Source organism: Aulostomus chinensis, chromosome 16, assembly GCF_037954235.1.
Source record: "Aulostomus chinensis isolate RoL2024-O1b breed Wild chromosome 16, RoL_Achi_v1.0, whole genome shotgun sequence".
In the NCBI taxonomy this organism is placed as follows: Eukaryota; Metazoa; Chordata; class Actinopteri; order Syngnathiformes; family Aulostomidae; genus Aulostomus; species Aulostomus chinensis.
In genome coordinates this window covers 18,996,383-19,014,626 of record NC_141335.1, presented here as the reverse complement: position 1 = coordinate 19,014,626, position 18,244 = coordinate 18,996,383, and the positions used below count along the sequence as shown (strand labels likewise).

Here is an 18,244-nt window from a genome sequence, read left to right as displayed (position 1 = left end):
ATTTTAATGTTCGGCACAGAAACGTCTAAAGAATGGTATAGAGTCCTTTTTTAAAACTTTATTTAAAATTAAATGTCAAGACAATCAATAAATCATCAACAATGAGTTGTATAGAGTCCTAAAATCCAGAAGTAAATTAACATATAGTTGAACATCTGGTTCCTTCAACTCTTCTGAGTCATGTTTCTGCTCAGTCGGTGAATATAGATCCAATCTATAGTCTCTTTCCAGGAAATATTTGGCTATTCAGCTCTAATAAGTCCTCCAACTCACAGAGTAAGTTGTTTGTTCTTTACTTCTAATATGACACTTTTTTTTTTTTTTTTTTTTTTAGCACAGTGTGACTTAAGCTCAAATACAATTGATTAGGTCTAGGAAAAAATTAGGATTTGGGTTCGAATGATACATCTATCCACTGCTCCCTCAACCTCTGTATACAGATTTTTTTCACAGCTTTTACTGACTTCCTACTTTTCTGTGGTCATTATTACTACAGCCCTTAGATGGCATCAGTCTCCTACACTAATTATTGGTCATTTTCACGATTTCTGTTAGGGGCTCACTCTTCTGAGCTGGAAGACACATTTGACAATAAACGATGTGGAAAATGTGGGACAAGTTGAACAAGAAATGACAAATTACCGAAAGAGATAAAACTGTCAAAGTTAAATCCTAGCGATGGAATCTTGACAGTGGGGGGGAAGGACAGCTAAGTCAGCTATGCCAGTAAAGGTTAAGAATAGTTTACGTTTACCCAGATAACAAATATCAGAAGTTATTCTAAAACACCTTTCTTTCAAAACTTTCAATCCAAAAAAATTAATATCCTTTGCAATTCTGCGATACGGAAGAGTATTAGAAACTATGTTTTCTGTTGTTTCTGACAAATGTGGTCTAAAGTTGGAGAGCAAAAGATGACAGTAGTTGTGCCAGATTTGTCACCTTTTACCTCAGTCAGCATGGAATGTTTTGGACTTCTGATATGATTGCCTTTTTAGCTGCTACATGCTCCACACCAGTTTACATTGGTACTATTAGGTACTGATTCAATCAGTCTGTTTCAGATTTTCATATCTGGGACTGAACCTGGATGTGATGTAATTCAAAGTATTGCTCGGTAAAGAGATCAATGCAACAGCGTGTGATATTACGAAAAGTGAGTGATTACACTCTGCAAAGATGGCCACGGTGAAACATCTTACCTGAGGAAACTAAACAAAAACTACATCTAACAGCTGGGGAGTGAACCATATTGTTCAGGTCAGCAACACACCTGGAAATCAAGAAGTTTGGTCTCATTTCTTATAATCCAAATTACATTTTCGTTGTATTGGAAGAACAAAAACAGTACAAAAAAACTGTTGGGTGCTAACACGAAACTTCAGGTACCAGTACCAGCAGGAACAAAATGTAGTATATCCAACTCTAGTGTTAAGAGAGGGAGATGTTTATCCTTCTAAGCAAATGTGTGTATACATGAGAATGCAAAATGATGGAGGAGAGACAAAGGAAGGGGAGGGGGAGGAACTGCAGGTCAAATTTCACTGATCTGTTAGAACTGAACAAAGAGTTGATGAGAACACTTCTATTTATGATGAGCAGTGCGAGGACAGAGAAATATGTTTTACTATGTATATATATATATATATATATATATATATATATATATATATATATATATATATATATATATGGTACTATATGCACACTTGTGCAAAATATCATACCTTATATCGATAGGGTCATGTGATATTCCACATTTGACAGCAAAATCACTTGAATTCTGACCTTGAGGTCTCTTGTTTCTGTTCAGTCATGTGAAACAGTTGCTGCTGTTCATATGACCGGCACTGGAGGAGGGCCTCTCCCCCATCCCTGAAGGATTGCCTCCATCATCCACATTTCCCACCATTGAGTAAAACCAATGTGTAAAATACATGGGAGTTTACTGCGAACATTCATTATCACATCAGCCCTCCAGGAAAATATGTCCTGCTGCACACACACTTCCTATTAAAGTACACACAGTATGCTCCTCATTGAATTCAAATAATGCACAATACACATTTAATCATGCTTTTTCTTAAAACCTCTTCTTTTGCGACCAGACGGGATCACTGCAACACAAATTTCATCTTGTGGCTCACTTAAGTGAAAACGTTGAGGGTGGATCATGTAGTAAATGCAGATTTGAACAGTGCAAGGCTGCTCAAAGTGACGCTGGCAGACCAAAACTTACTTGCCTTAAGGTTTACTTTCACCTCTTTTCTTTTTTTGTGAAGTATAAATGTGTCCCATAAGATAGGATCCCTCATTATTATCTTCTTCATAATTTGACCAGGTTGCAGACTTCGCTCACACTGATTCAGCATTTGGACATTACTGGATGTCTTAAGTTAAGGACTAATTTTAAATGTCTCAGTATATTTGATTTCTCCTGATTCTATTCATCAGAAATATTTTGTCACTGAAACATATATGGTTATCATTAAAGTATATAAAAACTTCTAAAAAAAGCATACAAAATGTGATTAAGGGAAATTTAAGTAATGTATATTAGTCACTGGCCTGCTGCCCACATCATCATCATTGTTTGCGCATACCTGGAATAGCACCTGATTTAGTCTTTTTTTTTGTTCTTACACACAAAAACAAGCTATGTTAAAATTGTATACAATCAGTTTGAATTTTCATTAACTAGTGGTCAGATATTTATTATGGCAGCAATAATTTTGCCGTTTTATTTTCTCTTTTTCTGTTAAAGTCAGGATCCTTCATGTGAGCCATTCGGTTCACTCTGCTCCACAAGGCTGTCTAACATCCATCTGTGGTGAATCTGTGCTAACTACACATGAATGCACATGAGTAAAACTTTATAAAATAATGAGAATTTGAAGAAATCTAAAAAATAATTCCACTTCAAGTCAATTTTTGGAATTACATTTAGAAATTAAGTGACTTTTTGGAGATCCAGACATATTCAAATCCAGAGGAAACAGGGCATTGCATTGATTCTGACACAAGGGGCTGCTGTTGAGCTTTTCTTGTCCTGATTGCTCATTTTGTACTGGATATCTCAAAACATTGGCATATACAACCCAAACTTTCTGTGTGGCCTGAAAACATTCGTGTTACTTGCTTCAATGTGTTTATATAAGTGCAGGAACTCACTTCAGGAACCTGGGGCAGGAGGAGTATAAACTAATCACAAGTGCAGCTTTCTTTTTTAAATCAGCAAGTATATACATGTGTAGTAAACATTTCCCAAATACAGAACGAAATGGCTACGGGAAGATAAAGAGAAACTGGCCAGGCCTTTATTAACAAAAAGATTATTTTGGCCCATCTAATTATCTATCTGAAATGTATGTATGAATCCAATAACACCGCTCCAAGTGACAAAATTCTGGTGTTATATAAATGAAATAAGAAAACAATTATGTTCCTCCAACTATAATTGGTATGTGCTTTAAGTTTTTCCCAAATTGTGTTTTAGAAATGGATTTTTTTTTAATTAATTGAACAATTAATCCTGTATCTTTTTGAAATTTTAATAAACTTAATATGGTTACAATATACCAGTTTTAGATGAATGTCTTACTTTCCTATATAATTTCTCTTGCAAAAAGTAAGTTTACACCTAAGACAATATGCAGCCACGCAAAGGGTGCTAACAACCCACCCATGGGCCCCAGCCCAGTGGTTGGGAAACTAAAACATAAACCTACCAAACACATTATTTAAAAAAGCATCGATTACACAGCAGCCTCTTTAACATGCTGGATGCACCAACTTGGGGTTGGTGTCCTTAGTGACTTCACTGAAACAGTCAGAACCTTCGATGACAGCCTCCACCATCAGTGTGTGTGTGTGTGTGTGTGTGTGTGTGTGTGTATGTGTGTGGAAAAGGCACTTTCAGTTAGAGGAATATTTGCAATATTTGAATAGCTCTCTAAAAAGTATATTGACAGTTTACATTTAGGTAGGTGCACCTGAAATACTTCTATTACCAACAACACTTGGTTGGCATATACAAAGAAGTGGAAAAGTTTATTCTTTCACTTGTTAACAACAATTCGATGGAACAAAATCTATTGCCATAAGTTATCGTAGGTGGTTGTTTTTTTTTGTCTCCTTATTAAGACTGATCACACAACAGTAAGAAATATCTATAAAAAATACTCTCTATTTACATGATTTCATTCTATCAGTAACAGGGTGCAAACAACACATTTCCCTGACCATACTAGATTATTTCATCATCATATAAATTCTGAAAATGTGGATTTAATCAGCATGGATTATTATCTAATGGTATTTTCATCCTTGATTTCTTCACAACTTCTCGTCCAATCAGCACTCTTTTTTTTGTCTGAGGACTACTAATTCAGTGAGGCCCATCGAGACTCTGGGTGAAGTTTTCCCCAGCGTACAGGCCGTAGTGCAGGGTGTCATTCTGGCCTGCAGCCCACGACATTTGACCAGTGGAGAAACGAGCGGCCCAGTTGCCCTGAGGATCAACTGTCACCACTCCACCCTGCCCCCCAACTCTGGACTTCATGTAAGCTAAGCCCAAGTCACTGGCTGCTTCTGCTGACTGACCTGAGAAGCCAAGAAAGAAACACACACAGTATATCAGAACGCAGTAAGTGTATTAGCACTAATGAAGAGTATTGAGGTGAGTTGGGACAGATTTAAATTCAGCAAACCATCACACCGTGGCTGTAGTTTAGGGCATACTTATCAGTTTGTTTAGTCTGATGAGACCTGAATCTCTCAAGCTCACAGGGAATTGGACACAACATTAGTTAATGAAGGTTAAATGTTTTAATGATGTCAAAGAAAAAGATTTTAATCTATGAAGTTAAAATCCTACCATAAACTTACGCCTCCGCAAATATTTTTAGTGTGCTTTTTAGAGAAATTTACATTTGGGAAGAATGTCCTGGGAGCCAATTAAGAATTTCTCCATGCGCGCTTGCTCACATGGGTGTGTTTGTTTGTTACCTTGCTCCATGTGAAACAGGATGAGTCTGGCCAGAGTAACCTTCAAGATAGATTCCCCGTGGCCTGTAGTAGACACAGCTCCCACCTGGTTGTCAGCATACCCTCCACACCCTGAAACAATACAAAGTAATCATACACACTGTTTATTCTCATGTCATTTTGTTTTCTTTGTCATTCATTTTTTGTGTGTGTTTACTTTTGGGGATGTTTCAATTTTAGATGTTCCATCCTTTTCATAATGTCAAAGGATACATGCACCACACTTGTCTTGGAACTTATTTTCATGTTTTATCATCTGTCCAGCAATGAACTATTAGTCATTGTAAAAATAATATCACCACTTAAAAGCAGATTGTTGAAATTCATTATTAGTTTTATCTACAGTTTTATTAGTAAATGCGACTTTCAGGCCAGTGTGAGCTAAACAAGTAAATCAAAAATGACTACATAAATAAGGTAAACATGGTAAAATATTCAGGACTGGATGAAGGAAAGGAATTTACTTTTGGGGCAGTGCAATAAACATTAACCACAAATCAACCCCTATTAAAGATGTTCAGGAAAATGTTCTCTTACTTTTCTGGTAGACACATCTGGTACACCGATTAACATCAAGTTGTGTTTTTGTCCACCTGTACGCTAACTGCTCAGCTACAAATTTCATAGTCTGTTAGCTAACTCAAGAGCCAGATATTTCCCTCTGCAAAGCAAAATGTGGATGTAATTGTTCTCTGTTACGTTCTGCTCTGGAGACAAAGGCCAGGACCCGGTAGGTAGAGACAGGAGTAACAAAGTTTATTCAGAAAGTGCAAAACAAATAGTCACGTGGGACAAGTATCAAAATAAGACCGGAGGACTTCACCTGGAAAAAAGGTTAACATAAAGCGCCTCACAAAAAGGTGAGGGAAAAAGACAAAACCGAAAATTCCTCTGAGGGATAACAAGATCAAGCAAAGAACTAAAGCAAAACTACTGCCGGCAAGCACACAGCAAGTGGTAGGCACTGGTAGGAGGACTGGAGCCGAAAGCACAAGGAGATTCGTGTAGTCAGGAGAAGGAATCCTCCGGCACTGAACCACTGGCAGCGCCAATAGATATAGGCTGGCCGAATGAGCCAAATGCAATTAAGTGTGAATTCTGTGTCACCTGGCCCCGCCTCCTACCAGCCTCAGGACTGCAAGAAAACAAACACTAGATCAATAAACATAACACTAACAAAACGAAAACCTGGAACACAACAGTTCATAATACTTTGGTAATATAGCATATGAGGTCAAATGTGTTCCCTGCAACTGCTTAATATTTTGATCTTAGAACTTTTTTATCCGCTAAGCCGAAAAGCATGTCATTCATGCTCTTTTCATCCTGCAACATACTGGAACTTATTGTATTCCAGGAGCTTATTGTATTCCAGTGTGACTCATCCCGCATGACTATACTAAATGTCTATTATAGTCCTGCAGGGAAACAGGTTCTCTGCTTTACTAAAGAGATGCTGTGGCCTGCCGGATGTGGGTCAACATTTGGGGGATCCATGCAGTAGATGATAGAATTGATTACGCGACTGCACATTAGAATGTTTTGTGATTATTTACTCTGTTATAGACTGTGAGCGTGATCAATGATTCATGAAGCCTAAACACTCATTAATGAAGACAGCTTTGTTTAGTGTACAACCACACACATCAGACTAGTTGGCTAAACTCAGATTGCAGGAGTCACTGTGGCAATTTATGTTTCATGCTTTAATGGCTATTGCTTTTTCTCAATATTGGACAAAATAGTCCACAAATTGTGTGTACAATTCTTGACTACAGATGTGAGAACTGACCAATGCAGGGGGTGTCGCCCACCCGGCCTTCCATCTTATTCAGTATCCCTCCGGTAGACGTTGCACAAGCTAGGTTGCCCTCATTATCCACTGCCACAGCTCCAACAGTGCCCATCTTGCTACAAAACAAAACAGACTGATTTAGATGCAACGTTTGGGTTGACATTTTTATATCATTTTGGAGGATTTTTTTGTGTAGCTTTTCATTTCATAACGGCATTATTTATTACTTATCGCTAGCTTTTCTCAGTGACTTTATTAACTTGTCATAAACTCTTTAAGTCTGTGTGTGTTTCTCTCAAGTCGCCCTTTAATGATCCTTCCTTGACTGCCATCCATACACAAACTCATTACAGAAAGGTAGTCAGTAGCTGTATTTTGTGTTTAGACTGATTTATTAATTTTGTCCTTTTCCCCCTTTTTTACCACATGCTTACCCCGTAACATGTGGAGTCTCCGTGGGGAGGATCATGTTACCCCCCCCCCCCCCAAGTACTTTACGACTGAGTTCAATATTGAGAAGAGCTTTCATGGAAAGTAAATGTTTTAATTGTTAGCACATCAGAAGAAGTTATTATAATAAATGAATATTTATTTCATCTGCAATGAGATAATGTCTCTGATTCCGTTTTTTTGTTCATTTGTCCGATCACACAATTATGTACTTACAGAGAATTTATTTATCCTTCTTTTTCCCTATTTTTTCTTTTCACCAGGGATGGTTAATTCAAATCATAAAGCATTTATCTCTTTTACTTTGAACTATTGCAGGATATGGCATTTTCTGGACATTTTTTTTATTATTATTATTATTATTGTTATTCTTTTTAGAAAATACTACACAAACTTTTATGAAAATAAATATATCCAGACATTCAGTTTGGGATTTGCATATTAAAAGATCAGTCATTGGCCCTGGCAGAGGGTCCACGCCTTCCTGAACTTTGCCTTGTGATGATAGATTTGCATTATCAGTATGTTCATCTTTTAAAAAATATGTTTTTATGGATGTTTCAGTTTTAACAGGTTTTTTTTAATACAAATGCTGAAATTATGGAATTTAGGTCAGTGGAATTTTATGTTGGGAATCAGTATACAGGAGATGAGAACCAACTTACTCTGCAGGACGAGTTTAGGAACCGTCCATGGAAGTTTTAATTGTGTATTTTATCAAACAGAGCCTTGACTGGATGCTACTGGAAATTCAAATGGGGTTCAATATACAACAGCTCAGCCATTAATTATGCCTTTTACAAAGTAGTGATATCATAATTGACACTGTCAAGGAGAGATAAGGGTTGATTACATGGAGGGATAAGAAAAATATATCAAGCCTCACAATTGGCTTTCCACAGGGTTGGCACCAGGTGACACATTCTTCCTCCAGCGCATGCGGGCATACTCAGTGATGAGGGACTCCTGGGGCACCTCAGGGACACACATGGACTGGGCAAAATGATTGGCGCCCTCTGCTGTCAGATAAGCGTGACTGGTCTAAAACAGAGATAGAAGTTCACATTCAGAAAAAAATTACAAATAGATTTATACTTTGAGAGAGTTCTGAGGATATTGTCCAAACCAGACTGCAGCTATAATCCTTGTCTCTCTATGGTACTTCCCATTTCCTTTTGGTTCCTGGCACATTTTGTCATGTGAGAACTGAAACCTGCAAACAATCTTCTATTTACAGGGTTGACATTTAACATTTATTGCTTAAGTCCTCTTATTTTGCAGCTATGTACATGATTGTGACTATATGGAGTAGAACAAAGGCCTTAATGGGATGGTTTCCCATCCATCCAGCGACTACGGGCGAGAGGTGGGGTTCACCCTGGACAGACAACCATTCACACTCACTGTCACACCTACGGTCAATTTAGAGTATCAATCAGCCTCGTCCCCTCTTGATGTCTTTGGACTGTGGGAGGAAGCTGGAGTACCCAGAGAGAACCCACGCAGGAACAGGGAGAACATGCAGACTCCACACAGAAAGATCCCGTGCTGGAGCCGGGACTCAATCCTGGAACCTTCTTGCTGTAAAGCGACAGTGCTGACCACTGCACCAGGGATAGTTTCCCCGAATATGGATGATGGATGATTAGGTGATTTTAAAAATTTATTTATTTTTTGCTCTTTACTGACACCTCATTGTAGCCTGTTGCTCCCAGCAATGATGTCATCTTTTAGTGAGCCTAACAACACGGCATCAGTGACATTTTTCAAAACAAGTCGGCGTGTCAAGACTATAGAACATTTGTATTACTTTGAATGGGCAGTATGGAGCCATTTTATGGCCTTATTATATGTACACAGATATTTATTCTTTTTTAAATTTTCAAATTAGTTTCCATTCACTTCAATTTTGAGGGAGATTACTGTAACATCTTTTCCTGTGAAACTCCAGTTGTGTTTTTTGGGTTAAAAACTTCACCCAACCTTCCATAAGCATGAGGGTAAATAGATAATGACTGAATTTACATTTTTGGGTGAAATATCGGTTTAAATGTCAACACTGGAATGTGAATATAAAGGCATACATAGATGCAAATGGTATCTATATTAATTATTTTGCCTTGAACTTAATGCACTTTTACCTTGTCCATAACCAGTCTTGCCAGCTGCACAGGGTTGGCAATATTGCGTAAAGCAGACACAGAACCACAAGCCAGGGTTTTCCCATCCATCACAATGGCATCCATCTCCACATCTCCCTTGATGTTCAGCACTGACCCACAGCCTAAAAACAAACGGATAAGTGAACTGCCAAGTGTTTGGCATTGAAACACTTGACATTTGATGTACGGTGGAGTTTGAGGAAGGGCTGGTCTCAGGAAATCCTCAAGAGGTCACTCGTGATCCATTTCACTCCAATCTTTCCCTGTGAAAATTAGCATGATGTTATTTACTATACTTTAACAACTCTAATAGGGTAACCAGATGTCCCACTTTGTGCAGGACAGCACAGCAATTTAAACCCAAATCCAGCATCCCGACAACTGAGATCATGTCCCCCAAATTAAACGGCTGTAGAGCGACTTTTCCACTTCTTGTATATGCTGGTGTGGGACAGGTGCAGGTAAAAAAAATGTGGCTTTCAGTGACAAGAAAGCAGGGAGAGCTGTCAATCAATCTGAGGCACATGCAGAGTATAGGGTTTGATTTTTTGATTGACATCCCCGGTCCCCGACGTGGAACAGGTTAGACTATCACCCACCTAACGGATATGCACACAAAGCCACAGAGACAAGAAGAGACACAGGCAGTGTATGACTCACAAGAACAATCAGGCTCCAAAGAAGACATTCCAGTTTGGGGAGGAATTTCTCAAGAGAGTCAAACACGATTCCCAAATGCACAAGGTAACAGCAGCTGAAGTGAACAGCGTTCACTAAACTGTGCAGCACCCACAGTCAGAAATAGAAACTACCTCAAACTCCCACTCTTACATATAAAATTGTTCATTTGTCTCCCATGCACTATGCCATGTTTTCATTGACAGCGGTGACTGAGAATCGGGTATGTTCCTTCAAGCTCTTGTCTCAGTAACCCCTTGTTTAATTGTACTGTTTAGTCAGATTATATGTAGAGAGGAAGCACTATAAGCAGACTATTATCTAAGATCATGAGAGCCTTTATGGTTCTGGTGCTAACTTAAGGAGTGACTTGGGGAAAGTTGCATTCGAAAATGTTTTTCTTTCGAGACTATTTTTATATGATTGTTATTATCATTATCATTTAAACAGCAGTCTATTGAGTGCTACCTCTGAACCAGAGTATAAAGCACAGAGATGTCACTAGATAAAGGGTCGAGTGGATGTGTTTTCTTTTTTTTTTTTTTAAAACATGCCAAAACATACCGAGGAGGAACTGAAAGTTGTGAAAGCTGGGGGAGCAGGACAGTACAGGGGGGTGAAGGAGGTCACAGTACTTTATCTGATATTGTAACATCCTTATTTTTGTCAAGCCACAAGACACAAAGTCAAGAATGAGGTCAGTGAAGAACATTAAATACATGTGATAAACAAATCTGGATGTGTGGATTACTAACACATTCGGTGAAATGCAGAGAAAGTAAGTGCAGGTGTATTACTTATACTTTTTAAGGACAGTTCTTAAATAAGGGGCTTTACTCCCAGCTCCACAGAGATTTGAGCGTGTGCATGTTGTTTTCTTTTGCTAATGCTGCCTTCAAATGGAAAATACGTACTTGTGTATGAGGCAACCCTGCCAAAGTTTTCAGCTTTGCAGTTGTGAATACCATAAGAAGGAGGCATTTGATTGGACCTTTCTTGTCTACACATTAAACAAGACACACTCTGAAGGCAGCACACCTTATAAAAAGTCAAAATGGGGGGTACAACGTGCTGTCTGCATGACAGTCTACATCTAGGGTTTTCACTCTACCTGCATTGAAAGCGGGGTTGTTCTCCATCTGGGTCACAGCCTCCACCACAGCATCCATGCTGCTGCCCCCTCCCTTGAGGATGATGTATCCTGCTCGGGCGGCGGCGGTCACCCCTGAAGTACACATCTCTGACCGCTCCTTAGGGATATGACCCGCCCCTCCATGGACAACCACTACAGGCAGCATGTCGATCACCTGAGAAGAACCTGAGGAGACATTTTCCATAACACAAATGTAGGCAATTATATATCATGAAGGACACTTCAAGACTGCAATGGGACGCTGGGATAGGCTCCAGCCCCCCCCCCCCCCGACCCTTAATGTAAGAATAAGCAGAAAACAATGGATGGATGGATTTTCATATAATTTAAAACAACAATGTTGGAAAAACTAGCTGACTGAATGATAAGGTGGTCGACTACATCTGGGACTAATTAACTGGTGACATGTTTTAAGCAACAAAAAAGAATGAAAGAGCAATAAATTATAACTCCTGGTGTCTGTCAATGAACATCGGTTGTATTTTGTTGGCCTTCAAGAAAGTAGGCTGAATATCTTTGAATATTGCAGTGATGGTTGGATAAAACAAAAAACACAGTGAGCTCAGGGAAATGTCATGTTTGTCCCATTTTGTTTTCGTTTTTAACAATTAATCAATACATTTAATTTGTGGACCCACTGATTACATGCTAGCGATGAAAAACCTCATTAATACATCAATGAATGGGAAATATAATCTATTTATTGATGCATTATAAGAGTTTAAAGGTTTTCAATCCACTGGTCAGGCAGAGGGCAAGTTCTAAAAGCGATATATTCCGAATTTTTAAAATAAAAAAACAAAAAATCAAATAAAAATCAATTTTTGCCCGTAGCAGTTTCTCTGTCGCTCGTGAGCAAGTGAGCCACTACGTTTGCTCAACTAAAGCTGACAGCAACGGTGTCAACCAGCAGTAGCGTTATTATGGCGTTTCGTCGTAATGCGGAGAAAAAAACAAGGTGCGACGTGCTGAAGTCCAAATAAAACAATGGCGAGAATCGGTGTCTATTACCCCGAGACTGACCAAGGCTATTTAAACGAATAAGCGAACACAGTTTTCCTGGCTTTCGCGGACATTTACAGTAGCGACGAGAACATTTTAATGCATCTTTTAATATTAGCATGCTGGATGAGGATGAAAATAAAGGTCTTACCAAAAATATTAACGAGAGATCGTGAAGTCAGCGAGATGCAGCAGAGACGGCAGCAAATCCGTGAAGTATAAAGCGACAAACCGGTGACCTTTCAAAATAAAACGCGGACTACGCAGTTTGCACGTGCAACCCTTAATATGTTTAATGATAATAAACTGTTTCCGAAGAATTAATGACGGTATTTGAAGCATTCAATAAAAAAGATAAAATTTTCACATCAGGGCAAATATTTTACTTTCATTTAATATGTGATCATGACAAAATTCCAACAAAATATCAGATTAAGCTTACTTAAGAAGTGGTGGTAATGATGATGATAATAATAATAATAATAATAATAATAATAATAATAATAATAATAATAATAATAATATGAATGGATGTTTTGTGATAGACCTTACTGTGAAGGCAAAATGTATGTAATTTCCGGTGTGTTTGTACGTGCGTGTGCGTGAGTGTGAGTGTCTTGATGCGAGCGCTGCAAATCACGTGGCTGACCGACTGAAGAAAAACATTGTTACCTAGATAAAAATTACCTATCATAGATCAACCCTTAAAACACCTTAACACAATATTGATTCTAATATAAATGAGTCAAATATGATTGTAAATTGTGAATTAATTGGGGGTTTTCAATGTCATGTGACCAGCAGGCAATCATTATGGAGAGCAAAACACAAACATTTGGGTCGAGAAACCAGCTTATTTGCAGCTATCACAGAGTAGCTCTTGATCCACTGATATGTTATAATCTAGAGCTACTACGGTAGTTTGATACTCTATATTACCTGAATGTAAGCTGATTTAGTGGATATAAACCTTTTTTGCTGTCTTAATACTTATACATTTTAAGTCAGACACTTAGACACCAGAGAATAATGTGAAATTTTTTGCCTTCCAGACTGAAAACATCTCTTTAATGTTATACATTTGAGACAATAGTTTATGCTTTCAAGTTGCTATGGAATTGCCAACACGAAAGAAGCTGTGCTGGGTTTTCTGACGTGTTAATTTTGTATGGAATAAAATGTAGTTGGGGGCAGCACAGTGGTGCAGTGGTTTGCACCGTTGCCTCACAGCAAGAAGGTTCCAGGTTCGAGCCCCAGCTCGAACATGGGGTCTATCTGTGTGGAGTTTGCATGTTCTCCCCTGTGTGGGTTCTTTCCGGTTACTCTGGCTTCCTCCCACAGTTCAAAGACATGCAATTGGGGACTACATTAATTGGATTCTCTAAATGGACCTCAGGTGTGGCTGTGAGTGTGAATGCTTGTCTGTCTATATGTGTTGGCCCTGTGATGGACTGGCAACCCGTCCAGGGTGAACCCCGCCTCACACCCACCCACCTGGATAGGATCCAGCCACCCCGCGACCCTTAACAGGATAAGCGGTAGACAATGGATGAATGGATGGATAAAACACAGTTGAAGGAAGCTTAAAACTTATTGTAAAACAGAAAAAAAAATCACCATGTATTATGTTATAAGTCACTCTTTGTTCCTCACAATGTAAATGAACAAGAGGGTTTTCGGCCCTGTCTCGACAATATTTGGGAATTTGTGTGTGTTAACACTCAGTCTGTCAGGAAATCTCACCAAAAGCAGGAATTGACTTAGGGTGTGTTTCCACTGGCTCACTTCAGCTCGGGTCAGGTGGGGTCGGGTTGATACGGCTCAGTATGGGTGTGTTCCCATTAGCACTGGTTACCACGTCAGCGTGGGTGGACTCCCCGGCCAGGAGTGTGACACAACAACAACAATGGACAACATGGAGGCAGCGTCATGGCTGTTGCTCTGTCAGTGTTTTTTGCTTAAAATAAAAGTTAAGGGCTGACAGACAGGCAAGGCTTCCAGTGGCGAAACAGAACACCAAAGAAATGTTGAAAAGATTTTACCAAGCGATCAACCAGTATTCCACCAAGGCCAAGATGATACAAAGTAGACGACATAAGCGGGTAAGTTACCCAATCAGTGCCCCGCTATGTGTTTACGTCACATTTCAGTCCCCACTTGGCTCGCTTGGAACCCCAGCGGAGCAGGGACCAAAATGGTAATGGTTTGTACTGTCTTGGGGCCAGTGAAAACGGGACCAAACCGAGCTGATTCGGCCTGACCCAAGCCGAAGTGAGCCAGTGGAAATGCACCCTTAATGTCTGCTACGATTTATCAATCAATCATTAATCAATCTTTATTTATATGGCACCTTTCATACATTAAAAATGCAACACAAAGTGCTTCACAAGAATAAAAACATACAACAAAAATACTAACAAATATTAAAACCCACCCTTCCCACCCCCCACATATAAACACATGTGCGTGTGCGTGCGCACACACACACAAACACACACACACACACACACACACACACACACACACACACACATACTCACCAACTGTCAGTATAAAACATGGTATGTGTGTTATAATTAAGTCTTAATTTACAGTTGTGTTACAATTATGGACCAGCTCAACAGATTATGTTATTACAGCAGCATATTATCACAATGTATGATCATGTGAGAAGCCCATAGAGATAAGTATGTAACAGCTGCATCAAAAAAAACGTTGTCATCTTGGTTTGTCAGAATAGGTCCAAGAACAGACCTGGTCTATGATTTCTTCTTCTCCTGTTTTTGATGTCACAGTTGATAGACACAGAAACAGCTCGCTGCACTGCTCGGTGTCTCTTAGTAAGTCAATCAAAGGGAGGGAAGACAACTGTGCTTCAGCACAGAACAGGGCAACCTGGCCTAGTGGGCTAATTACTTGTCAAGGTTGGCTGATGTCATATAAGCACACTTGGTGATTTGTAGGGAAATATTCAGGTTATTTTCCTTGTCGTTGTCATAGTCGTCTTCCATTAATCAGGTCTGGGTCGCGGGGGCAGCAGCCTCATCAAGGAAACCCAGACCACCCTCTCCTCAGCCACTTCCACCAGCTGTTCCGGAGGGATCCCGAGGCGTTCCCAGGCCAGCTGAGAGATATAATACCTCCAGCGTGTCCTGGGTCGGCCCCAAGACCTCTTCTCAGTTGGACATACCAAAAAAACTCCCAAGGAAGGGGTCCTGGAGGAATCCTCACCAGAACCACCAAACCACCTCAACTGACTCCTCTCTCCATGGAGCAGCAGTGGCTCTACTCTGAGTCCCTCCCAAACATCTAAGCTTGTCACCCTATCTCTAAGGCTAAGGCCAACCACCCTGCGGAGGAAACTAATTTTGACCGCTTGTATTTGCGATCCTGTTCTTTCAGTTATTAACCAGAACTCATGACCACAGGTGAGGGTTGGAACGTAGATTGACCAAAAAATGTAGAGCTTTGCCTATTGGCTTATCTCCCTGACCGGTTTACTGCACACATCACTGCGGACGGCGCCCAAATCTGCCTGTCAGTCTCCTGCTCCATCCTACCCTCACTAATGAACAAGATTCCAAGATACTTAAACTTAAACTCCTCCACCTGGGGCAGGACCTCCCCCCCAACCCGGAGTGGGCAGTCCACCCTCAGATTTGGAGGTGCTGATTCTCATCCCAGCCGCTTCACACTCGGCTGCGAACTTCTCCAGCAGGAGCGGAGGTCGTTGTTTCATGGAGCTAAGAGGATCATGTCATCCGCAAAAAGCAGCGATGACATCCTCATGTCACCAAACTCATCACCCTCCACCACCCGGCTGCACCTAGAAATTTTGTCTATAAAAGCGTCACTGGGAACAAATCCGACATACAGTACTGCCGGCACCACAAACCAGGCTCTCACTCCTTTGGTACAGACTGAATGGCTTTGTAGGGGGCCATCTACCCCATACTTCTGGAGTACCTCCAACAGGATGCCCCTGGGAGCACAGTCATAAGCCATTTCCAAATCTACAAAGCACATGTGGACTGGTTGGGCAAACTCCCATGCCCCTACAAGCACCCTAGCGAGGGTAAATAGCTGATCCACGCTTCCATGGCCAGAATGAAAACCTCATTGCTCCTCCTCAATCAGAGTTTCAACAATCGACCTGATCCTCCTCTCCAGTAACCTGGAGTAGACCTCTCTGGGGAGAAGTGTGATCCCCCAATAGTTGGAACACACCCTCTGGTCCCCTTTCTTAAAGATGGTGACCACCACCCTTGTTTGCCATTCCAATGTCCATGCAATGTTGCAGAGACGTGCCAACCAAGACAGCCCTACAACATCCAGAGCCTTGAGATACCCAGGGCAGAGCTCCTCTGACAAGCTTGGTTCTTCCACCAAGCATACCTAGCAGACTCTCACTACTGGTTTGGGCCTACCAGGTCTGCGCTGTGTCTTCCTCTGCCATCTGATCCAACTCACCACAGTTTTTTTCTTCTTTTTACGATCACTGATAATTTAACTCCAATGTAATTTTGGGGAAAATGTCTATCTTTTTGATACAGTTTTGTTGTAAGCTAGCAACCAAGAGCTAAAGTAACAGGGTTCCCAGCATTGCTGGTGCTGGCATTGTTGTTTCACAAGTGTTGTAATTACTTAATAAGCAAAGTGATACAAGAAGTTTAAAGTCCCCGTACTATCCATCCATCTATCCATCCATTTTCTACCACTTATCCAGTTAAGGGTCGTGGGGGGGCTGGAGCCTATCCCAGCAGCCTTCAGGCGGGAGACAGGGTTCACCCTGGATGGGTTGCCAGTCCATCACAGGGCCAACACATAAAGACACAGCCACACCTGAGGTCCATTTAGAGAATCCAATTAATGTAGTCCCCTCTTACATATCTTTGGACTGTGGGAGGAAGCCAGAGTACCTGGAGAGAACCCAAGCAGGCACAGGGAGAACACGCAAACTCCACACAGAAAGATCCCGTGCCGCAGCAGGGGCTCGATCCTGGAACTTTCTTGCTGTGAGGCGACATTGCTAACCACTGCACCACCGTGCTGCCCTGTCCCTGTACTATTGTACTCAAAATCAGTATTCATGAAATGGCACTTGTCCAATCAAATTACTTGGTAGGAACTAACTGCCTTAGAATTTTGGATATATCTTCATTTATATCTCAATTTCTCTACAACTGATTTGAGTGTTTGCATTAATATCAGTGACAATTTCTTTTTCTTTCTTCAGGATTAACCCAATTTAATGTAGATAAATGATGCACTATAGTGTTTAAATTTCTGTAAACTGACTTATGTCTTGGCATCAGTCCTGACTTTGAATCAATAAAAAATCATGTAAGCATCAACAAACCTTTGAGCGCTATACTTGGGGACACTGATGGAGTTACATGTACTATCTCTCTATAGTAGGGCTGCTTCTGCATCATGCGGTAAATGATGTTTGGGGCAAGTCCCCGGTGTACTGAACTGTATGTGAACTGTATTATCTTAATGCACCGCTGTCACTGTGGACATTGACATTTTGTAGTGCACTGATTCATGGATTTTTTTTAAATGATCAAATTAATTATAAAATAGGAAAATTGGGTGAAAATCTTCTAAGTGAAGATTTACACTCCGTGATGATTTACAGGGTGCAGGACACTGTTTTCACAACATAAAACAGAAAATTAAGTTTGGGGTAATCATTAACTCTGCAATACATTTTTTGCATCAGTGCAATCTGAACTTTGTTTTATTGTACTTATGTTTATCATTTTGGATGATAAAGGTTATTGGTGGGCATCATGGTGGTGCAGTGGTTAGCACTGTCGCCTCACAGCAAGAAGGTTCCGGGTTCGAGCCCTGGCTCAGGCACGGGATCTTTCTGTGTGGAGTCTGTATGTTCTCTTGTGCCTGCATGGGTTCTCTCTGGTACTCCGGCTTCCTCTTACAGTCCAGAGACATCAA

The 18,244-nt window shown here is 40.4% G+C and overlaps 1 protein-coding gene across 1 annotated transcript; it reads right to left on the bottom strand.

Annotated features, from left to right (window-relative positions):
• Window positions 1-1,660: 1,660 nt before the first annotated feature.
• On the bottom strand, window positions 1,661-12,494 carry asrgl1 (asparaginase and isoaspartyl peptidase 1). Its single transcript, XM_086180720.1, has 7 exons — window positions 12,438-12,494; window positions 11,243-11,449; window positions 9,433-9,575; window positions 8,178-8,332; window positions 6,839-6,957; window positions 5,008-5,118; window positions 1,661-4,602 (listed from the first exon to the last, which is right to left on the bottom strand). The coding sequence occupies exons 2-7, from the start codon at window positions 11,427-11,429 to the stop codon at window positions 4,388-4,390; spliced, it is 930 nt and encodes a 309-aa protein (XP_086036846.1). The 5' UTR covers window positions 11,430-11,449; window positions 12,438-12,494; the 3' UTR covers window positions 1,661-4,387.
• Window positions 12,495-18,244: the final 5,750 nt, after the last annotated feature.

Excerpts from the sequence above, each read along its gene's own strand:
- asrgl1 (XM_086180720.1), bottom strand. The coding sequence starts at position 11,429 with ATGCTGCCTGTAGTGGTTGTCCATGGAGGGGCGGGTCATATCCCTAAG. Across the intron at positions 6,958-8,177 it reads AACCCTGTGGAAAGCCAATT|CAAGATGGGCACTGTTGGAG; the intron begins GTGAGGCTTGAT and ends TTTGTTTTGTAG. Across the intron at positions 4,603-5,007 it reads CCTGTTTCACATGGAGCAAG|GTCAGTCAGCAGAAGCAGCC; the intron begins GTAACAAACAAA and ends TTGGCTTCTCAG.